This window comes from Rhinatrema bivittatum, chromosome 13 (genome assembly GCF_901001135.1).
Source record: "Rhinatrema bivittatum chromosome 13, aRhiBiv1.1, whole genome shotgun sequence".
NCBI lineage: Eukaryota > Metazoa > Chordata > Amphibia > Gymnophiona > Rhinatrematidae > Rhinatrema > Rhinatrema bivittatum.
The window spans coordinates 7,412,796-7,434,865 of record NC_042627.1 but is presented as its reverse complement, the minus strand read 5'-3'; the positions used below and the strand labels follow the sequence as shown (position 1 = coordinate 7,434,865).

The window sequence follows — 22,070 nt, the reverse complement described above, 5'->3', positions numbered from 1 at the left end:
CCCACAAGGGGGCAAGGTGGGAAAAGAGTTGGGTTCTACAAAGAAAAAACCCCATAAATGAATAAGAGCCTCCTGACTGCTCTGTTTATACTAATAATTTCTCCGCTATCTCTAGCCTTTCCTTCCTTCCAGCAGTCTATGCCTCCAAGTTTAATTTCCCTGTTAAATGTAACTTTGCTTTTTCACGTTCAACCTTTTGTTTTGGTTACTGTTCTTGGTTCAGTTCCCCTATTCGATGTGAACCGACCTGATATGGTCTCTACCATGAAGGTCGGTATAGAAAAGTGTTAAATAAATGAGTGCCAGAGGCATGATGCGAGTGCCAGTTAGAAACATACTCTGCATCACAGAAAACATTTCAAATAGGGTTTCAGATTAGTAAACCCTGATGCCAGGTCTAGAACTTCTTGGATACAGGGAAAACGTCTAGAGAGATAAACAAGAGGGAAGACTCTTGGAAGAAGACCGCACAGTTTCCTGTGGTGTTACAAGACGATAGTAAATCAACTGGTGCCCGAGAATTCTCCATAAACAAACTGGTCCACTGCCGTGTGAAGGACAAGGTCTCTGGAAGTGTTCCTACGTTTGGCTGAAAGGCACAATGGGAAGGAAACTCAAGCAATGCTTGGAAGAATAAGCATTAAGAAAGCAGGGTCTGTGACAGACCCTACGAGCCAAAGCAGCAGGCATGGCTGACCGGCAGGACAGCAGCAAGAGCTGGGGGTTGAAAGGCAATCCCAAAACCCTGAGCAGGGAGCTAAGTTAGGCCTGAAGCTCCCCCACACTGCACCCTGGCAAGAGCAGGGTTATCCAGCCTGGCTACAGGATTGTTTAGATGAGCAGGAAGACACATTGTAAATATTATTAATCTGTTTATTTAGAAGTTTGCTGTTTCTTAGTTCACAGTTGCTGTTCCATGTCAAGGCAATGCCTAAAAGTTTTTAAGTTATCTGTAAACTGATATGATGTGCAAATGGTTGTTGGTATATAAAAGTTTCTAAATAAATAAACACTGATCAGAGCTTGGTGAAAACAGGAAAAAGTGGTTTATCTTTCCCTGCAGCTATACATTCAGATATACCATGGATGGCTTGGCTTTTCCTCTCCCCCCCCCCAAACTGGAAGTTGGAAGAGCAAAGAACACAAGGAGGCAGAGCACAGCACTGCTGCCGTAAGCACAAGTCGCTAGGTTGTATAACTCCACTTGCTGCTTATTCCAGGAGGACGTTACCCACCAGGATAGAGCAGTCGGGCTGCTTAGAACAGCTGAACCAGAGCAGAAATCCAGAAACACTCCACTAAGAGAAAGGAGGCTGGCTTGCCACCCCTGTCTAACAGGATTTCTTCACTGGCCTGGGACCAGATGGCCCCGAGTCTGGCTGAGGTACTAATACCTCAGCCATGATAGCCAAGGAAGCATGCGGTCCAGTAAATGGTAGTCGTTGCATGAACCAGGACTCTCCTGGCCGCAGAGAGCATTATTCCTAAAATGGGGAAACAAGGCTTGCAAGCCACTGCAAGCAAGGTGCTGCTCTGCTGATAGGTTGAAAGGCATCTTCTCCTGCAGGTGAGAGTGACTGGCAATAGTGGTCCTTATTGAGATCAGCAGGTATTAAAGGTGACTCCTAGATGGGAGAAACCTCTAATCTTCAGTGGGGAGCTACTCGGGAATGGCTCCCTCCTGAAACAGACCTGCTGTACCTTAGGGCGACCTAAGGCCAACGCTACCCCTCAGTTGGATCTTGCAGGAAGAGGTTCCCCGCTTGTGCTTCCTACGTGTGAAATATGATTGCTACTATCCTTTCAATACCAGTGAACCAATGGTTGTAGAGCAGACTTCTGTTTCACAATCATCTTTTCTGAAAATAGGGCTCAAAACTAGTTGATGTTTTTATAATTCAGCTGGCACAATATTGCCTTTTATATGTGCAAAAGCTGCTCTCGCCTGCCTGTGTCAAGTAAATTAGGAAGTGCTGCTCTTCTCCTTGGCAGAACCCAATCTGACTGATGTCCAAGCCCCTTTGTGGGATCCAGGCGGGAAATAAAATGGATGTACACCTCGCGGGATATACACACTTTATGGTAAGATGAGAAGAATAGCCAGAATAAATGATGGGGGGGGTCTAAGAGCTGAAAACCTTTCATAATGCAGGATGCATGCAGTCGATCGTTATAGGTTGTTGGTGAATGCGTTCAATCCTTTCCCACCCTTCCTTGCTCTGTCTTCCCCAGCTCCCCACTGCCAGCAGCAGTTCCCCTGTGAAGTGGGTGCATATTTCGGCAATTGAGCTACTGCAACCCGGGCCTTTGGGTCGCTGGCTGGCAGTGTTGGGGTGGTTGCTTGGCAACCGCTTCAGAAGCTGATTGGTCAGGGGGAGACTTTTATGACATCAGCCTCTCTTTATGGGAGCTGAGCTGAGAGATTGATTTATTTATTTAGGAGCTTTTCTATACCGGCATTAGTGGGTACATCATAGATGGCCACTGGCTTGTTGTACAGGATAATGGCAAAGCTGATAAGAGCAGGGCCCTGAGAAAAACTATTAAGTTGCAGTCTTAATCATGCAGCCAAGAATGAGAGGGGGTAAAAGTTAACTTTTTATTTGTATAAAAGCTCTTTTTTTTTAGCTCTAGTATCCCCTAAACATCCCATTAGCCCTAGCCTTCAGTCCTTCAAAGGCTTTTAGTAGCTGCTATCCCGAGGCGGCTTCCAAGATGGCAATGTATTAGGACAGACTATCCCTCTTATTTCGAGGCACAGGTAGCATAGACAGAGTGATACCCAGTTCTGAAAGCCATGGCAGAAAAATTGTAAAGCTCTCTTCACTCCTCCACACTTGCTCTTAGAAGGTGGAAGTTGCTTTGACTTTGATGATAAAGGTGCATACAAATTACCAGATCAATGCTGTTACACTCTTGTAGCCTGAAGATCTCATCCATTTGCAATGTTCGGCTTGAATTGCCTGACCTTCCATGATGGTTCTAGGGCCTACAAGAAAATGCAGCTAGGTGTGACTGTTCTGCATTTTTATCTTACCACTGCTCAATTTAGTGCTTTACAATCAAGTAGAGTTAAAATGAAAACTACACCTGACCTAGAAAATGTTGTATGCTCTAGCAGGTTACCCTAGTACAAGGTTCATGATTGACTTAAGCCACTCAAAAACAAAAAACCAGAATTAATAGTGACATAATGGAGTGGAGCTGCACTCTCAGCCTACAAAAAATACTTAATGGTATCACAAGCTCATTGTACTTTCTGCTTGAGAATTACAAAGCAATTGTGCTAAGAAGCAGCGAGCTTGAGTAACAACACTTAGCAGTAGTTGTGCTTAAATAATGACAGAATCAGCTTATTCTACAACCAGTATACAATACTATATGTACCAAGTTTTGCACTCCCTGGCTGGAAAAGCATGTCAAAGGATGATTATCATATTGAGACAGGCTTGGCCTTAACTCACTGTAATTACGCCTAACTAGGCCCATTCAGCATCTTGCTCTGTGTCTGTGTGCCCAATGGCCCACCCAGGTCTAATTACACTACATATCACACCATGCTTCTCCCCTGCATGTCCTCCTTTGCTCATCTGTCTCCTCATGAACTTGTGTGTGGTTCCATGCAGTTTTGTTAATCCCTCTTCTCCCTCCCCTGAACAAGCTACAGTCTTCCTATCCAAAACTGCCTCTTCATGTTGCTCTTTAGCCAAGCACCAGCTCTCATTCTAAGAGCACTTGTGGGTGCTTCTTTCCTCCAAGGTGGCATGGAGCTATGAGAGGTATTCTAGTAAGGCCAGCTCTCTCATCCTATGGAGCAGCGATAGCTTAGAACATCTAACTGGTAACGACGACTGTGAATTTCAATGAGGTTGGAAACATTCCAAGATGGAGCAGGCTGCAGCAGAGTGCAACTCTCCAAGGACAGAGACGTTCATAATAAGAAGCTGGAAGGAGGGAACTATGCAAGAAATACAGGGCCATGCTTATTTGCTGAGGTGCTGATGGATGCCTGGAGGACAAAGCTGTGATAGAATTTACACATACGTCAACCACCTGCACAGGATAGCGCTGAAAGGCTGAATAAAAAAAAAAAAAAAAAAGGGGGTTTCCTGAGAAGGTATGAAAACATAATATACTCAGCACGCCAGAGAACCAAAGATGGGAGCTAAAAAAATGACTTAAATAAAGGTGGTTGTTAAACTTGTACAAGTGACAACTGGGAGAAGCCCTTATCACCTCCCATTGAGGTACAGCCCCAGAAGGACAAGGGCCAGAACTAGAGCAGTGTAGAGAGTCAAGTTTATTTAGCTGAATTTCCTTATATAAGCAGAAATAGAAAGGGAAATTGCAAATCAGTTGGAGCAAATGGTTCTGCCTCTCTAGCCTATGCTAGGGATGGCTAAATGTGAGCCTCAGGAGCCACAAATCGGTCTGGTTTTCAGACATCTGCAAGCAGTAGGCATGAGGCCTACTGCTTGCAGACATCTGCAAGCAGTAGGCCTGAGAGAGCTGCAAGGCAGTGCATGCAGCTCTCTCAGGCCTAGGCGGTGTGGATAACTTGAAAACCAGACCTGTTTATGACCTGATGGGAATTGCCCACCCCTGTACTATGTGATGATGTTGCCGGACAAAAATGAAAAAGGTTATATAGACTGACACCTGCAGCTCTTCAACCTGGAAGAAATTCTCTAGCACCATTTACTGCTGTCACACTGGCCATGTTTCACAATATTAATGGAGCTCCAGCACTGGCTTCGGCCACTCTTCATTTCTATAGCACTATGGATACTGCTAGGGGGTCAGACTTGCATTTATTTATTTGAATTATATTCTTTTTCAGGCATTTCAAAGCAATGCCTTCATGTGATGTCACAAAATTCAACTTTGCAGTACTCGATGGAACAGAAAGTATGTAAAATAAGTACTAGCACAAGAATCGCAAAAGGCACAACTACCCAGCCATCTTGTAGAGATGATACAGGCATTGCTGGATTTCTAGAAACATGAATTTGATGACCCCGAGTTACTATGAACCAGAATTGAGTCCCTGATCCTACTGGAAATAAGCAATAATGAATGCACCAACTCTTGTCCATGTCCGCATCAATCCTGGATTAGTCCTGGATCACTGGAGCAGCAGAAGCTAGAACACCGCCCCTTCAGTCCACAACAATCATGTCTGTGTCCGATTCAGAGGATGGTTCTGGCCTTATACTACAGGATACGACAGGCACCTCACCTCCAGTTATACCCAATACATCAATCTCTTCCTCAGAGTCCAGCAGAGTTTGTGTGATCTCAGGCAATGAGTTAGAGGCCAACAACTGCTGGTTGCTGCCTTTTGCCACTGGCAGACTAGAGGAGGGGCAGTCAGCAGAGCTTCCACTCCCTGAGCTTGCTGGAGACACAAACGAGCCCTTCCACAATTCCACGGACACAGCACACTTTGGACTTCTGCAATGCCAACCTCGCTCTGGCTGGATTAACAGATCAGAACCACGGGCAATGCTCATCCTGTTCAATGCTTGTGTACATTCGACTGCAGCACCATCCGATCGTTGAGCCTCGTTTTCCCTCGTCACTGCTACCTGCCTCAGGCTGCGGCAGTGGCGTGGAGCGGTCTTTGACTTTTGGCAGGGACTGCAACCGGCACTGCATTCCCCGGAGGATGCTGTTGGGACTTGCTTCGCTCGCTGGTGTCTCCTGGAGGCGTGGGCACCTGTTGGCTTCTTCTGCCGAGGCAACGCATGCAGGTTCCCAGCAAGGATGCTTTTGCTTCCGTGTGAAGGGGATCTGGCCAGAGAGGGAGCAGATTCAGCATTGAAAGATTGTGTCTGATTTTCTCCTTCCCGGCCGTCCTGCTTCTTCTTCTCCTCAGAGGGAACACTTGTCTCTTCTCTCTGCCTATTGCTGAAGACTGTTGTTGCCACCGCTTTTCGGTTCGTAGGAATACTTTGCTTTCCTTCTTTCCCATTACTAAACACTACTGATGCTGGTCCGCTCATGTTGTGCTTTTCCAGATCAGGGGTTAGACAGTGGAATTCGCTGGTTTCAGAGGTGCTAAGAACAATGTCCAGCTCCTTGACCTCTTGCATGCTGGTCATACTGTATTCCCCTTGCTGTGCCTGGGCTGGGATATGCAGGGCAAACTCCAAAGGACTCCCCTCTTCTTTTGGCACTGCTGCCTCTACGTCAGTTTTGTCCAGGGACTCCGAGATGATTTGGGCTCCTGGTGCAAAGATGATTTCCTTCTGCACCCTGCTATCAGAACGGGTAAGCTGTCCTCCCAAGAACTTGCCTGTTGCTGTATCAATCTCTCCGACCAATTCAGGGAGACAGACTCCGGTCTGGCTCGGCTTTTCCTTCGGTTGTCTCTCATGGATCACCTCCCAGCAGGCACTGTTCATGCGCTTCCTCAATTTCATGCGTCCCACGGGGCTCTCGTCGCCAGAGGTGTCACTGCTGGTACTCTGTGTCCTACTTATGCATGGGTTTAAGGCACAGATTTGATGGGTAGTGGGTGCCAGCTCTGAATGAGATGCTTTGTGATGAAAACCAGTGAGATGAATGGGAAAGCTCAATGCAGAACTAAAACTGGGGAGGTCAGAGGAAGGTCCTGACTTAGAAAGGGCAAAGGCACAGTCATCCACCTCAGGAGGAGCCAGGCTGTCATGATCAGAGGGGACATCTGGCTTGGGGAGACCTAGGCTGTCATGATCAGAGGGGACATCTGGCTTGGGGAGACCTAGGCTGGCATTGGCAGAGGGGACATCTGGCTTGGGGAGACCTAGGCTGTCATGATCAGAGGGGACATCTGGCTTGGGGAGACCTAGGCTGGCATTGGCAGAGGGGACATCTGGCTTGGGGAGACCTAGGCTGTCATGATCAGAGGGGACATCTGGCTTGGGGAGACTTAGGCTGGCATTGGCAGACAGGACATCTGGCTTGGGGAGACCTAGGCTGTCATGATCAGAGGGGACATCTGGCTTGGGGAGACTTAGGCTGGCATTGTCAGAAAGTGGGGCTACTTCAACATGGTGCAGACTGGTAAGATCAGTTCCACTTTTCTGCTGTGGGCCGAACTTCTTGGCCACGTCCTTCACTGGCATTCTCTGTTGCCCAGCCACAGAACCTGGCCCTTCCATGACAGCAGGTAGGGAACACTCGTTTGTCTCAGCAATTACAGGGTTGAGCTCCTCAGCTCTATTCAAAAGTCTTTTCTTTACCTTGCCAAGCTGCAGCCCACCACTATTTGCTGTGGCACCTATCTCAGGTGAGTTCTCCAGCACAGTACCCACTGCGTGGCATAACCCAGGCATGGGAAGACTAGGATTCCCCTCACTCTTTCCATCCACATCCTCCTTCATTGCATCTCCCGACAGCAGGTGGTAGACACAGCTCCCAGTTGTCGTCTTCTGCTTGACACAGTCCAAGTCTTTGTGAGGCAGGCTTGCTTGTTTCCTCTTAGCTGCTAATGCTTTTAGGTCCCCAATCACAGCTTGTGGTGCTGCTGCTGTCGCCTCCTCCCTGTAGAGTCCAGCTCTACTACTGTCCACAGCCGTTTTCTGCTTCACACGATCCAAGTCTTTGTGAGGCAGGCTCGTTCTCTTCCTCTTTGTGGCTGATGCTTCTAGTTCTCCAACTGAAGCTTGTGGTGGTGCTGCTGCCACTGCCTTATCCCTGTAAAGTCCACTTCTAGTACTGGCCACAGAGTCATATGATCTCTTTATTAGGACTGGGGAAGTTCCTACATCACTGAGTAGGGGGTACCCCCGGCTCTGAAAACAATCTCTGTTCAGGCGACGACCCACTTCTGCCTTCACCAGCTTCCCACCTTCCAAATGCAACGCTTCCAACTCCAGGATGCGAAGCTGGCGAGCTGCTGCCAGCACTTCCTCCACCTCATCCCGTGTTACTTCCAGCTCTGCTGTGTACACATAGTGCACTAGTCGGGCCAAGACACTGACCCTCAGCTCGGATAGCTCCACAAGCTGTGGGGCCGGCGGGCTCATGAGCGACAGGCGTTGCGTGAAGAATGGGCTGCAAGCAGACAGGATGCAGGAATGGGCTGGGATTTGCATACCTGTGGGAGAGATGAACAATCAAGATCCCAGCATCACCACACATCACACGTTTGGGGGAAAAGGAGGCAGAACGGTGTGGGGAGGAGCTAGAGGAAGATGGGTTATCTTGTCCCACATAGGCCCAAGCCCCTGTGTGTATATGTTGGCATTTTCTCTTCTACGTTTCTCTCTATAAGATTGTTAAGGGGCAGAGACAGCATCCTAAATTGTATGATCCGGGCATCCTATATGTATTCTGTAAAGATTTCAGCCAACCCCTGTTCTCCCACCACCATGGCCAGCTTAAGCATTAGGCAGACTAGATAAGATCTCCTGCTTCAGGCAAAGAACAGTAGCAGTGATAGCAGAACAATAGGTCCCAACAGCCAAACACAAAGAGGCATCAGCACTTTTAATCAATCCACTTAGTAGTACTGTATAAAGGTTTAATAGTAGTAATAGTATGGGTGTTCTATAGCTTGGTGTAATATCTGCAGTGTTGCTTCTTCACAGATAGGATTGTTGCTGTTTGAGTTCTGGGAGTTAGTGCTGTTCTGAGATAGCAGGTTTGCTATATAAGTTCTGAGTGATTTTTCTCGCAAGGTTTTGCATTACTTCACAATATGCCTGGTAATGGAAGGAGTGTGCATCATTGTTACTAAGGTGACAACAGAACTTGAACTTTTTTTGAATTGTGAATAGTAAAGGAGAAACCCAAGTTCAGCCCAGCCAGCCATTTCACAGATTACCTTCAGCCAATGCAGTATGGATTTCTTTTAATTTATAAATCCATGCATTTCTGGAAATTATATTTATATAATTGTGGTTTAATTATCAAGCTGTAAGGTTTTGGAAAGCTGAAGATTAGCCTAGGGTGCCTACTGCCCTTGCACCGGCCCTGCCTCCCATCAGCGCGCACCTTCTGCCTGTAGGATGACGTCACAGAAAGCATTGTCCTTCTGCTGGCGATGCAGCTGCAGGAAAGTTGTGCGCATGAGGCGAGAGCTGTGATAGAAGAGCTTGGGGAAAGGAGCAGCAGACATGGTTCAGGCACTCTGTGACCAAATTCCAGTTCCTGCAGGAGAATGAGCATGGGTTAAAGCACAGAAACCCCCACTTCTGTATCCCTGCAACCTTCTTCGAGCAGAATTCTCTCGAGTGGTTTTACACTCAGCCCATCCGTGGTGGATGAGATAAACACCGCATCCCTTTATAAATCTGCATGTAAGGCTCCCTCAACAGCAGTATAAGTGTTCTTCAAGAAAGAGAACCCTCCTATTGCAGCCAAGTTTTGGAAAATTCTACTGTGTTTAGAAGACTTGTGACGTTCCCAGCAGCTCGATTATAGGCTTCCCTTCTGTGTACGAGTCTGGAGTAGCAGCAGTGTGTGGCTTCTTGTCACCCACCTACCTCACTTGAGATGGATGTGAGATGTCAAAGGCCCTCTAAGAAGCCCTTCCAGGAGATAACCTGGTATCTCAGTCCACCTTGCCCTGCTTCGTGTGCCCAAGAAGGGAGGGCTCCTATCGACCCATCCTGGATCTCAAAGGGCTCAGCCGTCATCTGCGAGTGAGGCATTTTTGCATGGGAGCTTTGTGTTCACTGCCAATGGGCCGTGCAGTTGGGGAAATTTCTGACCTCTCTGGATCTAGCCGAGGCTTATCTTCACATTCCCATCCGGCTAGAGCATCAACGTTTCTGCAATTTGCAGTTCTGGGACACCATTATCAGTTATGGGTACTGCCTTTTGGTCTGGCATAAAATTAAGTTTCTGAACCAATGCACACCCATCCCTACGTTCCCTTCTGAAGAAGAGCTAAAGAGAGCACCCCCCCCCCAATAACTGTCCCAGTGAAGTCACCCCCTCCCTGGTCTCTCTCCCTCCTTTCTATTTAACTTATTAATCACCCTTCCAAAAGCTGAAAGGTAATGAATAATAACAAATAGCAAAATACAAAGTTAAGAATTAAACCGATATAATAAAATTACACTTTAACAATGCAAAGTTTTAAAACAACAAAAGCAATGAATTTGCATCCTTAAAGCGAAAAAGAGGCAACCACAAGTAACTGAATTAGCACACAGAGGCCTTTATAATAGTAAAAGAGAGCCAGGCCTCGTGCTCTTTCACCGCCCCCCTCTCCCTCCTGCCTACCCCTCACCTTTTTTGGCCGGTCCAGGCCGCCAGAGCCGCCACCAGCGGGTCCATGCACCGACGGCAAAGAGCAAATGACGTCGGAACCCGCCACGGCTCCGCCTCTCGCCCGGGTTTCCTTGGTTACGGGAAGCACGTGTAGGAGGCGGGGCCGGGGGACCCGGCGGGGCCTGTGCGCGCGCGCGCATGTACGTCGGCTCCGCACGCAGCGGTGCATGGTCGAAGAGCTCGGAGAGGACGGGCGCTGCCTCTTTAGTTTCGTTTCGGGCCGGCCGAAAAGGAAAATAGACTACAGCGTACGGGTTGCGCTTCCTTCGATGCTGGAAGAAACATTAACTGGCTGCATAGCCCGTGTTTTGCGTTCTGTTTTTATCCTCGGATCAACGTCCGCGCCGTCATGACTCTGAGCCACCAGACCTGCAGCCCTTCACCAACAGCTCAGTAGGAGAATGCATGGCAGGCTGGGCTGTAGCATGGTGGGATCAGTGACTTGCGTGCTATTATTGCATCCTCGCCTTCCTTTGCCCTTACAACTTTCCAGTCTTGTGTGCCCTTCCCTATCTTAACAGAGACCCAAGAAGGCTCCTTGTCAACCCTTCACCGTGCAGCCTGCTTTAAACAGAAGATAGAGGCAATTTAAAGTCCTTCACGAGCATAAGACTTGCCTTACTGGGTCTATCAAGCCCAGTCTCCTGTTTCCAGCAATGGCCAATCCAGGTCATAAATACCTGATTCCATGCTGCTTATCCCAGCAGTGGATTTCCCCAAGTCCACCTTAATAAATGCTTATGGACTTTTCCTCCAGAAAGTTGACCAAATATTTTTTAAATGCAGCTACACTAATAGCTTTCACCACATCCTCTGGCAATGAATTCCGGCGCTTAATTATTTATTTTATTTATTTATTTAGCGTTTTTTATATACCGAGGTATAGCAGAGTTGCCTTCACTCCGGTTTACATTATAACAACCAGTTACATTGAAATTTGACAAATTACATTAAACAGACTGAGAACTGTTATGCTTAATTATGGATTGAGTAAAAAAAAAATTTCTCATATTAGTTTTAAATGTACCACCTAGTAACTTCATTGTGTGTCCCCCAGGGCCAATAGCACCAGTCTGGGGGTGTCACCAGTCTGGGGGCAGCAATGGCATCATTTCTCCTTCCCACCCACCTGGCCCGGAAGAGGAAGTGGTGGATCTGCATTGGCGGGAAGAAAAAGGCAATGCAGGAGAAAGAACAGTGCAATCCCAGAGCCAGTGCAGGAAGAGGAAGCATTGGTCCCCAGGTTCGTGTGGTGTTGGAGCATGGGAGGAGAAGTGACAGCACCCCTGCCTCCATGCAGGTGCATTCCCCAGGCTGTCACCAGAAGAGGCATCATCGGCCCAGGTTCAAGCACAGGAGCAACAGCAACAGCGCCCCATCACCCCCCCCCCCACCCCAGCAGGAAACAGAGCAGCATCAGCCCCTGTGAACCCCTAGTGCAGGGAGGTGGGCAGTGGAGTGCCTCAGGGATCTGTACTGGGACCTGTACTTTTCAATATATTTATAAATGATCTGGAAAGGAACACGACGAGTGAGATAATCAAATTTGCAGATGACACAAAATTATGCAGAGTAGTTAAAGCACAAGCAGATTGTGATAAATTGCAGGAAGACCTTGTGAGACTGGAAGATTGGGCATCCAAGTGGCAGATGAAATTTAATGGATAGTGCAAGGTGATGCATATAGGGAAAAATAACCCATGCTATAATTACACAATGTTGGGTTTCATCTTAGGCGCTACTACCCAAGAAAGAGATCTAGGTGTCATAGTGGATAACACATTGAAATCGTCGGCTCAGTGTGCTGCGGCAGTCAAAAAAGCAAACAGAATGTTGGGAATTATTAGAAAGGGAATGGTGAATAAAACGGAAAATGTCATAATGCCTCTGTATCGCTCCATGGTGAGACCGCACCTTGAATACTGTGTACAATTCTTGTCACCGCATCTCAAAAAAGATATAATTGCGATGGAGAAGGTACAGAGAAGGGCTACCAAAATGATAAGGGGAATGGAACAGCTCCCCTATGAGGAAAGGCTGAAGAGGTTAGGACTTTTCAGCTTGGAGAAGAGACGACTGAGGGGGGATATGATAGAGGTGTTTAAAATCATGAGAGGCCTAGAATGGGTAGATGTGAATCGGTTATTTACTCTTTCAGATAGTAGAAGGACTAGGGGGCACTCCATGAAATTAGCAAGTAGCACATTTAAAACTAATCGGAGAAAGTTCTTTTTCACTCAACGCACAATTAAACTCTGGAATTTGTTGCCAGGGGATGAGGTTAGTGTAGCTGTGTTTAAAAAGGTTTGGATAAGTTCTTGGAGGTGAAGTCCATTACCTGCTATTAATCAAGTTGACTTAGAAAATAGCCACTGCTATTACTAGCGTCAGTAGCATGAGATCTACTTAATGTTTGGGTACTGGCCAAGTACTTGTAGCCTGGATTGGCCACTGTTGGAAACAGGATGCTGGCTTGATGGACTCAAAGAGGAGGCTGTCACTGGACTTGTACTTCTACTGGGGAGGGAGGAGGAAGTGAATGAGTGAGAGCATGTGTGTCTGTGACTGTGAGAGCATGTGTGTGTGTATCTGTGTGAGTGAGAGCATGTCTGTCAGTGAGAGTGTGTCGGTGAGAGCTTGAGTGAGAGTGTGTGTGTGAGCATTTGTGCATGTGTGAGAGCGTTTGTGCATGTGTGTGAGTGTGTGTGTGTGTGTGTGTGTGTGTTGCTGTGTCTGAGAGAGCATGTCTGTGTGACTGAGCATGCTCTATGATTGAGCATGTGTGCATATATATATGAAAGAGAGATTGTGAGGAACATAAGAACATAAGAACATAAGAAATTGCCATGCTGGGTCAGACCAAGGGTCCATCAAGCCCAGCATCCTGTTTCCAACAGAGGCCAAACCAGGCCACAAGAACCTGGCAATTACCCAAACACCTAGAAGATCCCATGCTACTGATGCAATTAATAGCAGTGACTATTCCCTAAGTAAACTTGATTAATAGCAGTTAATGGACTTCTCTTCCAAGAACTTATCCAAACCTTTTTTGAACCCTCACCTCTCCCCTGCTAATCCACGACAATCTCAGGGCATCTGGAAACCAAAAGATCCCAGGTATGAACAGCTGGGGATTTTTTAATCCTTTTTAAGTATTGGATGGTGTTTGAAATATTTTATTGGTCTTTGGAAATTATATGAGTTTTAAATTAGATGTTATTCTATTTGTCAGCTGTTTTGAAGTATTCTTTCTATTAGTACTGTTTTACTTCTATTAATGATTTATATTTCCTGATTTTATGGTTTGATATTTTCTGAGGAATTGCAATATCTCTTTTTCCATTGTTGCACTGCATAATAGTCTGGCCTGATGCGGTTAACAGTTCAGTTTTTGTCTGTATGTTTGCATTAATACTTTATGGTTAATTTATTCTGCATTTTCCTAGCATATAGACAGATGGATTCAGGACCAGTGGGTTATGCACCTCTGCCAGCAGATGGAGACAGAGCAAGCTGACATCACAGTATATATACTCCTGCAGCGACATCAGCCTGCCAGTATTTTCAGTCTCCTGCAGCTGGTGGTCATGCATCTCCCTATGGGGATTGCTTCAGATTTGAGAAGGAGATTTAAAAAAAAAAAATAATAATAATAATTAAAAGGCCCGCTCTCCTGCGGTGATACCAGTTGGTCCCTCCACGTACCCCACGTACCCAGATCAGTCCAGACTCCTGGGCTTTGCCTCCCTGCCAGCAGATTAAGACAGAGAAAGTTTCACTGACCCTGTACATAACCTAGTGTGCCACCTGCAGTCCCTCAGTATTTATCATGTCTTCAGCAGATGGTAGATGTGTAAAACCTGCAGTCTGCACAGAAAGAAAAAAAAAGATTAAAAGACAAAATTTCTGGATCCTCCCAGGGTCCTGGTGGGGTAATCCCCCGTGGTTTGAGGCAGATGAGTAGGGCGTTGGTAAAATGGCAATATCATAATACCTTTGTATTGATCAATGCTGCAAGTGCACCTTGAGTATCGTGTGAGTCCTGATCCTTATTTAAATCTGAGCTGCCTGAAAACAGCAGTGCAGGCATTGATTATATCTCACCTGACGACTGTAACTCTGTGAAGTTCTCCAGCGGAAAGTCCTAAAAAGCTGCAAGTGCTTCAGGTTCTGCAGGAAGTCTACTTTTGGAGAGGCCAGAGTTATAGAGTTTCTCTCTTGAAACATTAGAATGCGGAAAAGTGGTGCCTTGGGTCCGTGAGGGGGGTTCTTAGAATGGTGCAGTCCAGCTGAGATCAGCTCATCGGGCTTCTCTGAGAGTTATTCGCCATACAAGGATCTGAGCACGAATATTTTTGAGAACCATGCCTCAGGTACGCAATGAACTGTCACTGTCCTTGAGGTTGGAGAACAATTTTGTGGTCTCCAGAAAGGATGTAACCCTCCTTTTCGTTTGTGATCTAGAGAGAAGCGCTGAATGGTAGGGCTTTGCATCCTGATGGGTGGATAGGATCTGTTGGTTGGGTGGGCAGTCGGGTTACCACATACCATTTGTGTGGTATATTTCCAATGTGTCTATTGGGAGTTTGTTCATTTGTGATGTTGTTCCAGGCTAATCCTTTTAATGTGTTTAGGGTAGAGCTACAAGTCGCCTTGATTAGTTTTTGAAACGTGATTAAGAAATACATTAAATTACATTGCTTGAATCTTGGCTCTGTTGCTTCTTTTAGTCTGATTTCCAGGTTTCGGTTTTTTTCTTTCATGCTTTCAGTTTTTATCTGATATTGCTCAAACTTTCTTTCAAGAATAACAAAAATACTTACACTTTTGTGCAACAGAAAGCTTGCTTGTATCCTTTGCTATGAATATACTTCTTTTGTTTAAATCAAACTTACCACAATCCCCTGTGTGTGCTGTATCAGTATGAGGTCTACCTGGAGCTCTGATAAGGATCAGCGTAGCAGGTTCACAATACTGAGTGTGATGGAGGGGTTTTCAAATACATTTAAACACTAATATCTTCTCAGGAATGAAGTAAACACAAAACCAAAATGGGGACTCAGTGATTTGGTTTGTTTTAAGCCAATGTAATTATGTAAAACTAATTTGGCAAGCTCCAAAGCCTTTAAGCAGAAGCAGCCAATGTAGTTCCTGGAGAGTGGATGAAACCGATTTCTAAGTAATCGGTCCTCGTAATTAGTTCAAAATGTATTGCAGGAAGTGGATGTTACTGCAAGGAAGCCTCCAGCAGTGAGTGCTGCAGCAGCCTATAAGAGGTGAATGCATGAGGACAGAGCTAATGCAATGTTCTCTTCACCCAGAAGAAAGAAAATCCACTGTTTGCCATCAAACCCAGTGAAGCAGCCAGTAAGCTTGCAGATGAAGAAAACTCCCGAACTGCAAATTTTATTACACACCCTTGGTTACTGATCCCCAGTCAAAAATAATTGCTACCAGAGCTTCCAACTAACTTCAAGACGACCACTTTTAGTCAGTTCTGCCTTTCCAGTGTTTTTCAACCAGGGCAGAATGTGCTAAAGCAGTGATTCAATTTGTCTTCCTCTGTGCACAATAACTTTTATGAAAACTCATCAATCAGATACAAACACCGGTATAGAGGGAAGGTGGGGCGTGGGCCTGGCACCTCTCCAATCTGGTAGTTCTATCTTCAATGTTTGATATCACTTGTGAGTACTGGCAGGCCAGGAGCTGGCACAGCCTGCACAGTGGAAACTTCAGAAATGGACCAGGAGATACTCTGTCATCCCCTACTCTTCAGTGTTTTGGGGGAAAGGAGGATGTGCATGCTATGATTGAATCACCCTTGCCCTGCACATACCACCCATGGTCAGACCTGGATATCAGCCTTTATAATCTCTGGAAGCGAAAAATCTGTGGAGACAACACTATGCAAGTAAAAGTGTCAGCCTCCATGCTTCAGGTCACAGCACTGCGGATTGCAGCCCAGGTTCACATCCTCCATTCCTCAGGATTAGTGAGGTCTGAGTGGGTCATGGAGCAGAGAGGAGGTGGTTGTCTACGTGCAGCCCCTGCTGGCCAGAAAGCAGCACAATGGTTGCATCATGGAGGAGGCAACTCCTCTAGTCCTTAGATCAGCGAGAGTTCTGAGAGGTACGTGGGGAGGGCTGTGGAAGATGTCATTTGTAACTGCTTTCTTCCGCACTACAGTTCCAGTTTGTTTTTTCTTTCTATGCACCACTGTTTTAATATAAACCAGCATGATGTGATTTTATCATGAATGCCGGTATATAAAAACCTTAAATAAATAAAAATAAATGGAGAGAAAGGCAAAAAAAAAAAATTAATCTGCAAAAATCACAAACTTTTGCTAAAAAGTGCTAAATTAAAGAATTTGGCAAAAGATCTGTAGTACTTTTTGTATAATAATTTGTTTGTGCAATATTTTTTTCTGTGGATTTTAAAATCTTGGGCAAAAGATTCAATATTTCAAAATTGTGCAAGCAAACTGATTTACAGACATTTTGACCAAAACTGAAATAACCTTTAAATAACTTCCAAAGAAAACAACACATTTTTGGAGGAAAAAATTTGATTCTAGATTGAAGCTGATTTTCATACTTGGGGTCAGAAAGGGTTGTTTTTCACTATGCTTCAGTGTTACTGTTGTGCCAATCGCCTAGAATAGATTTCCTGAGTTGGTGCATCATATTCTCTCTCTGGTCATATGCAAATCCAGTTTAAAAACGTAACCTTTTTGATGTTGCTTTTAAATCCTAACCTCTTATCTATAATAAATGCACTTCCCACAGACGCTTGTTTGTTCTGCTTACATTATAAACTCCATGGAGCAGAGATTGTCAGTGATAATTTTCTAAATAGAAAATGTACTGGTCAAATCTAGTGGCAGCCTCCGCTGTCAGGTTTTTCCCAAAGAGGAAAAAGAAGCAAATTCTAAAAGATTCCAGGTTTGTAACCTAGCAGAAACTCATCAATACTATCTCTTCTGTGCATCAGAGTATCAGTACATGCACTGCATATGTCTTATTATTTATATCTGGCATGGTTAATATGTCACTATATCCAAGTTAAATAGTTAAATTATACAGATTATATTACATAATTTTATTAATTACAATGTTAAACTATACTATATTATTTATTATCATTATGTTAAATTGTCATCCAGTTATATTGTTCCATATGTACCACTGTTCTATGTAAAGCCCCTTATCTCTGTTGGGCAGTTTATCGTTATATGTAAACCGGAGTGATTTGTAGTCTCTATAAGAACCTCGGTATATAAAAATTAAAAATAAATAAAAAATAAAATATGTCTAGTAGTGCTTCGGAAATGATAAATAGGAATAGTAGGCTACCTACAGCAATCTATTTATTTTGATTCAGAAGTTTCCCCCTGATCCTTTGTCCTTCCAGCTCAGTTGGAACTAGGCCTGGGATCTGAAGCTATGAGTTTTCTTTTGCAACTCCCCAGTCTCTTCACTGTAGTGATGGTTCTTGGCCAGGAGTCATGCAACAGGGTTCATTCGGGAACCCTGTAATCATGGGGTCCTGAAACAGGCCACTAGGTGTCAAACAATGTCCATGATTCCCTCACTGCAAGAGGGTGTGAACACCTACCTCTGTAGCACCTCCAGCACCAGCCCACACAAGGAGCAGAAGACCCAAATCAGAGATCAGAGACTTAACTAAGGACAGCAATTGCCACCTGAGCCACTGGTGGGTCTTAGATATTTATACAAGGAGAACTGCAAATTACACACACACCCACCCACATATATATATTAGAGATGTGATTCAGCCGAACCTTTTGGTTCGGCCTTTATCGGCCTGCTGCGGGACGATTTTTTTCGGCCACCACAAATTTCGGGGTTAGTGTGCACTAACCCCAAAAAACGAATTTTCCCAAAATTTTGGGAAAATCCGCTTTGTTTTTCAGATTGGCTGAACCAGGACGAATGCACCTCCCTAACATATATATATATATATATATATATATATATAAATCATATGAGGATACATAATTCTTCTATTATCAATTTTTTCTCTCTTTTATTATTCCATTTTTTTCACATACATATTTCTAAAACCACACCAGAAGAATTTTTTCTACACAAATCTTTCTAAAATTAAACACACTGGCACTTTAATAAATTCACCACTTTAAAAATATTTCTATTATATTAAACATTGACTTCACAATTCACAAATATACTGTTTCTCAAAAATATTCAGACAGCAAGAATGCCTAAATCACACCCCAATGTTCTCCCAAGTGTCCGTGTTTTCCCAGCTGTATATTAAATCTTCAAAAAAATAGACACTCCCACTTGTTCTCATAAATGTCTGTGTTCTCGCAGCTGTATAGCAGATCTTCACAAGCTGATACACCCCAAACAGAGGCCTCGATGTTTCACCAGCCAACTGGCTTCATCAGGGGGATTTTAAACATTTTGGCATCATGTTCTCAAATTCTGATTGTACTCATTTCCAAGTCCATATTACAACCAACTCCATTCCTGCTTTCTGAAACTGCGCCTTCATCGCAATCATAACGCCATTACTAGCTGCTTCAGTCATTCAATGTTTTGAATATTTTTTTCTATATCGCATTATAAATATATTATTTTTCAAAGACTATTTTGTTACCTAAGCAGTTTACAGAATTTTAAAATACTTTGCAATTTCTGTGCAATTTTTTATACAAAGAATTATGATTGCCATGTTAGTCCTCTTAGATACGTGGAAATAAAGGTCAACAAGTTGCATGAGACCTTTGTATTGGACCAATTTAATACATCTCTGTTGAGCTTTGGAGTTAATCCTCTCTTCATCAGACCAGTGAAAAAGGTTTTGTGCAGAATTCACCCAGGAGTATTTAGAATATTTGCTCATGCATCCTCTTCTGTAATTAAATGTGAAAAGATGTTTGTTTATTTAAGAATTATGTCTCACCTTTTCATTGGTGGTTCGAGATCTGGAAGAGGAAGGGGTCTTAGTGTTGTACAATGTATTGTGTACCAGTGGTAAAAGAATGTTACTATAAAGGGACTGAAACCTGGGCCTTTAAGGCATGTTTTCAGGAGAAGCGCCGTCACAAAACGCTGGGGTGAATGCTGGCTCTGATCTGGCCACATGGACTTGGTGTTATAGGTGCCAGACCTTGAGCATCCCTAATATTAAGTGAATTCATAGAAACATAGAAACATAGAAGTGACGGCAGAAGAAGACCAAATGGCCCATCCAGTCTGCCCAGCAAGCTTCCCTCATTTCTTCTCCCATACTTATCTGTTTCTCTTAGCTCTTGGTTCTAATTCCCTTCCACCCCCGCCATTAATGTAGAGAGCGGTGGAGGAGCTGCATCCAAGTGAAATATCTAGCTTGATTAGTTAGAGGTAGTAGGAGTAGTAACCGCCGCAATAAGCAAGCTACACCCATGCTTATTTGTTTTTACCCAGATTATGTTATACAGCCCTTATTGGTTGTTTATCTTCTCCCCTGCCGTTGAAGCAGGGAGCTATGCTGGATATGCGTGAGGTATCAGTTTTTTTTCTTCTCCCCTGCCGTTGAAGCAGAGAGCTATGCTGGATATGCATCGAAAGTGAAGTATCAGGCACATTTGGTTTGGGGTAGTAACCGCCGTGACAAGCCAGCTACTCCCCGCTTTGTGAGTGTGAATCCTTTTTTCTTCTCCCCTGCCGTTGAAGTTATGCTGGATATGCGTGAAGTATCAGTTTTTCTTTTCCCCTGCTGTTGAAGCAGAGAGCTATGCTGGAAATTCGTGATGTATCAGTCTTTTTTTCCCCTGCTGTTGAAGCAGAGAACTATGCTGGATATGCATTGAAAGTGAAGTATAAGAATGGAGTGATCAAGCTAGTTGAAAGGCATCAGGAATAGAGGAAGGTGGAGGTAGTAATTTGGATATTTGGTTTGGGGTAGTAACCGCCGTAACAAGCCAGCTACTCCCGTCTTTGTGAGTGCAAATCCTTTTTTCCACATTTCCTCTTGCTGTTGAATCTTAGAGTGATGTTGGAGTCACAGTAACCATGTGTATGTTTATTGACTAAGGGTATGTCTCCAGGCAGTAGCCATCATTCTGGCGAGTCACCCACTCTTCATTGGCGGCCTCTTGACTTTATGGATCCACAGTGTTTATCCCACGCCCCTTTGAAGTCCTTCACAGTTCTGGTCTTCACCACTTCCTCCGGAAGGGCATTCCAGGCATCCACCACCCTCTCCGTGAAGAAATACTTCCTGACATTGGTTCTGAATCTTCCTCCCTGGAGCTTCAAATCTGGTCCTTCAGCGTGTTCAAGGAGGGGTAATTTTTGCCTAGTCCTGCTGTCGCTCCTTGTGACCTTGGGCAAGTCACTTTACCCTCCATTGCCTCAGGTACAAACTTAGATTGTAAGCCCTCCGGGGATAGGGAAATACCTACAGTGCCTGAATGTAAACCAATGTGATATCTCGATTGAGATCAAATGTCGGTATACAAAAATAAATAAATAAATAGTTGAGCACGCCCAATCATTTTGAAAAACTGGCTTGGTACTGTATTGTGCTCTATTACGCGCTTAAATATTATTAAGCGGTCAGCAGGGCGCTGTTTTCTTGTTTGTTTATGGATGGCATCAGCTATTCATGGGGGCCACAGTTTGATTTAGTAAAGAGCCTGGCTGGCCCTGTAAGCCCCTTGATTCACTGATTTAAACCAAGCAAGAATCAGTTAAATCTCCAAATCAATCCACGAACACGAAGTTTTTACAAAGTGACTTTGAACCCCTGAAACCACAAAACTTGCGTTATTGGGACTTTACAGGCCACTCACGACCAAAGCCGACAAAGGGCCGCGCTACCTCCCCTAAACACCTTCGCCATTGTTTTCCCTTTAAGGTGCGCCGCCGCCTCCCACCTCCTTCCGCGGCTCCGGCACCTATCGATCTCGAGCAGGGGCAACACCAACCCAAGCCTCCCTTTGGCCAAAAAGAAAAAAAAACCCAGCAAAATAAAATCCCGACATCAATCCTCAGCATTTTACAAGGAAATTAAAAAAAGACAAAACTTTACTCTGAAACCTTTTCTCCTTATCTCTAATTAAAAAAAAAAAAAAAAAGTTTTTTTTTTGTCTGTCCCACTGTTTTTTTTTTCTTCCTAGCATTTTTTTTTTTGTTGTTGTACAAGGAAGCTGCCCATTGGCTGGCGGCCGGCCCCTGATTGATGGCCTCCCCCGATTGGCTGGGAGGGGCGATGACGTCACCGAGGGAGGCGAGGCTGGGCTTAGTGTTACAGCCAGCCGAGGCTGCCTTGGCGTGTTTTTTTTTTTTTTTGCAATGCCTGCGTCCAACTTCCATTTTAGGTGTTGGAGCTGAAATCCAGCGAAAAAAAAAGGAAGGGCTGAGCTCCCCCCTCCACAAACTTTTGCTGATTTGTCCTTTTTTATTATTGCAAGAGAGCGAGTTATTACTATTTGTCTGGAAGACTTTTCCTTAAGATCTGGAAGTCTGTTTTACGAAAGAAATCCCGGGATAAATCTAGTTTTTTTTTGTTTTTTTTTTTTCCTTCTGGATGGTTGTGCGCTGCAGGTCTGGAGGATAAAAAGCAGGAAGAAGAGCACGGGATCGCAGCTGGCTGAGAGTTTGTGGGCATTCTTCTTTGTCTGTGCTTAGGAATTGGGTGGGTTTTTTTTTCTTCCCCCCCTCCCTTCTATTTTGGAGGCTTTTTTTTGTTTGTTACTTTGTTGGAAAAGCACAGCCCCGCAGAAGCAGAGACGGTTCTTGGAGCCGCCGGGGGAGGTGAGCCTGCAC

The 22,070-nt window shown here is 44.8% G+C and overlaps 2 protein-coding genes across 8 annotated transcripts in view; one reads left to right on the top strand and one right to left on the bottom strand.

Annotated features, from left to right (window-relative positions):
• Positions 1-4,135: 4,135 nt before the first annotated feature.
• On the bottom strand, positions 4,136-10,312 carry BTBD18 (BTB domain containing 18). Its single transcript, XM_029575847.1, has 3 exons — positions 10,226-10,312; positions 8,983-9,138; positions 4,136-8,083 (listed from the first exon to the last, which is right to left on the bottom strand). Exons 2-3 carry the CDS (start codon positions 9,104-9,106, stop codon positions 5,160-5,162), a joined length of 3,048 nt encoding a protein of 1,015 aa, XP_029431707.1. The 5' UTR covers positions 9,107-9,138; positions 10,226-10,312; the 3' UTR covers positions 4,136-5,159.
• Positions 10,313-21,597: 11,285 nt separating this feature from the next.
• Positions 21,598-22,070, top strand: part of CTNND1 (catenin delta 1) — a 75,427-nt gene continuing 74,954 nt past the window's right edge. For 6 of the 7 annotated variants that reach the window (XM_029575921.1, XM_029575920.1, XM_029575918.1 and 3 more), the window contains exon 1: positions 21,598-22,058. The gene's annotated coding sequence lies outside the window, so the exon portion shown is untranslated. The remainder of the gene's footprint in view (positions 22,059-22,070) is intronic. The other variant, XM_029575922.1, reaches the window with a different exon arrangement.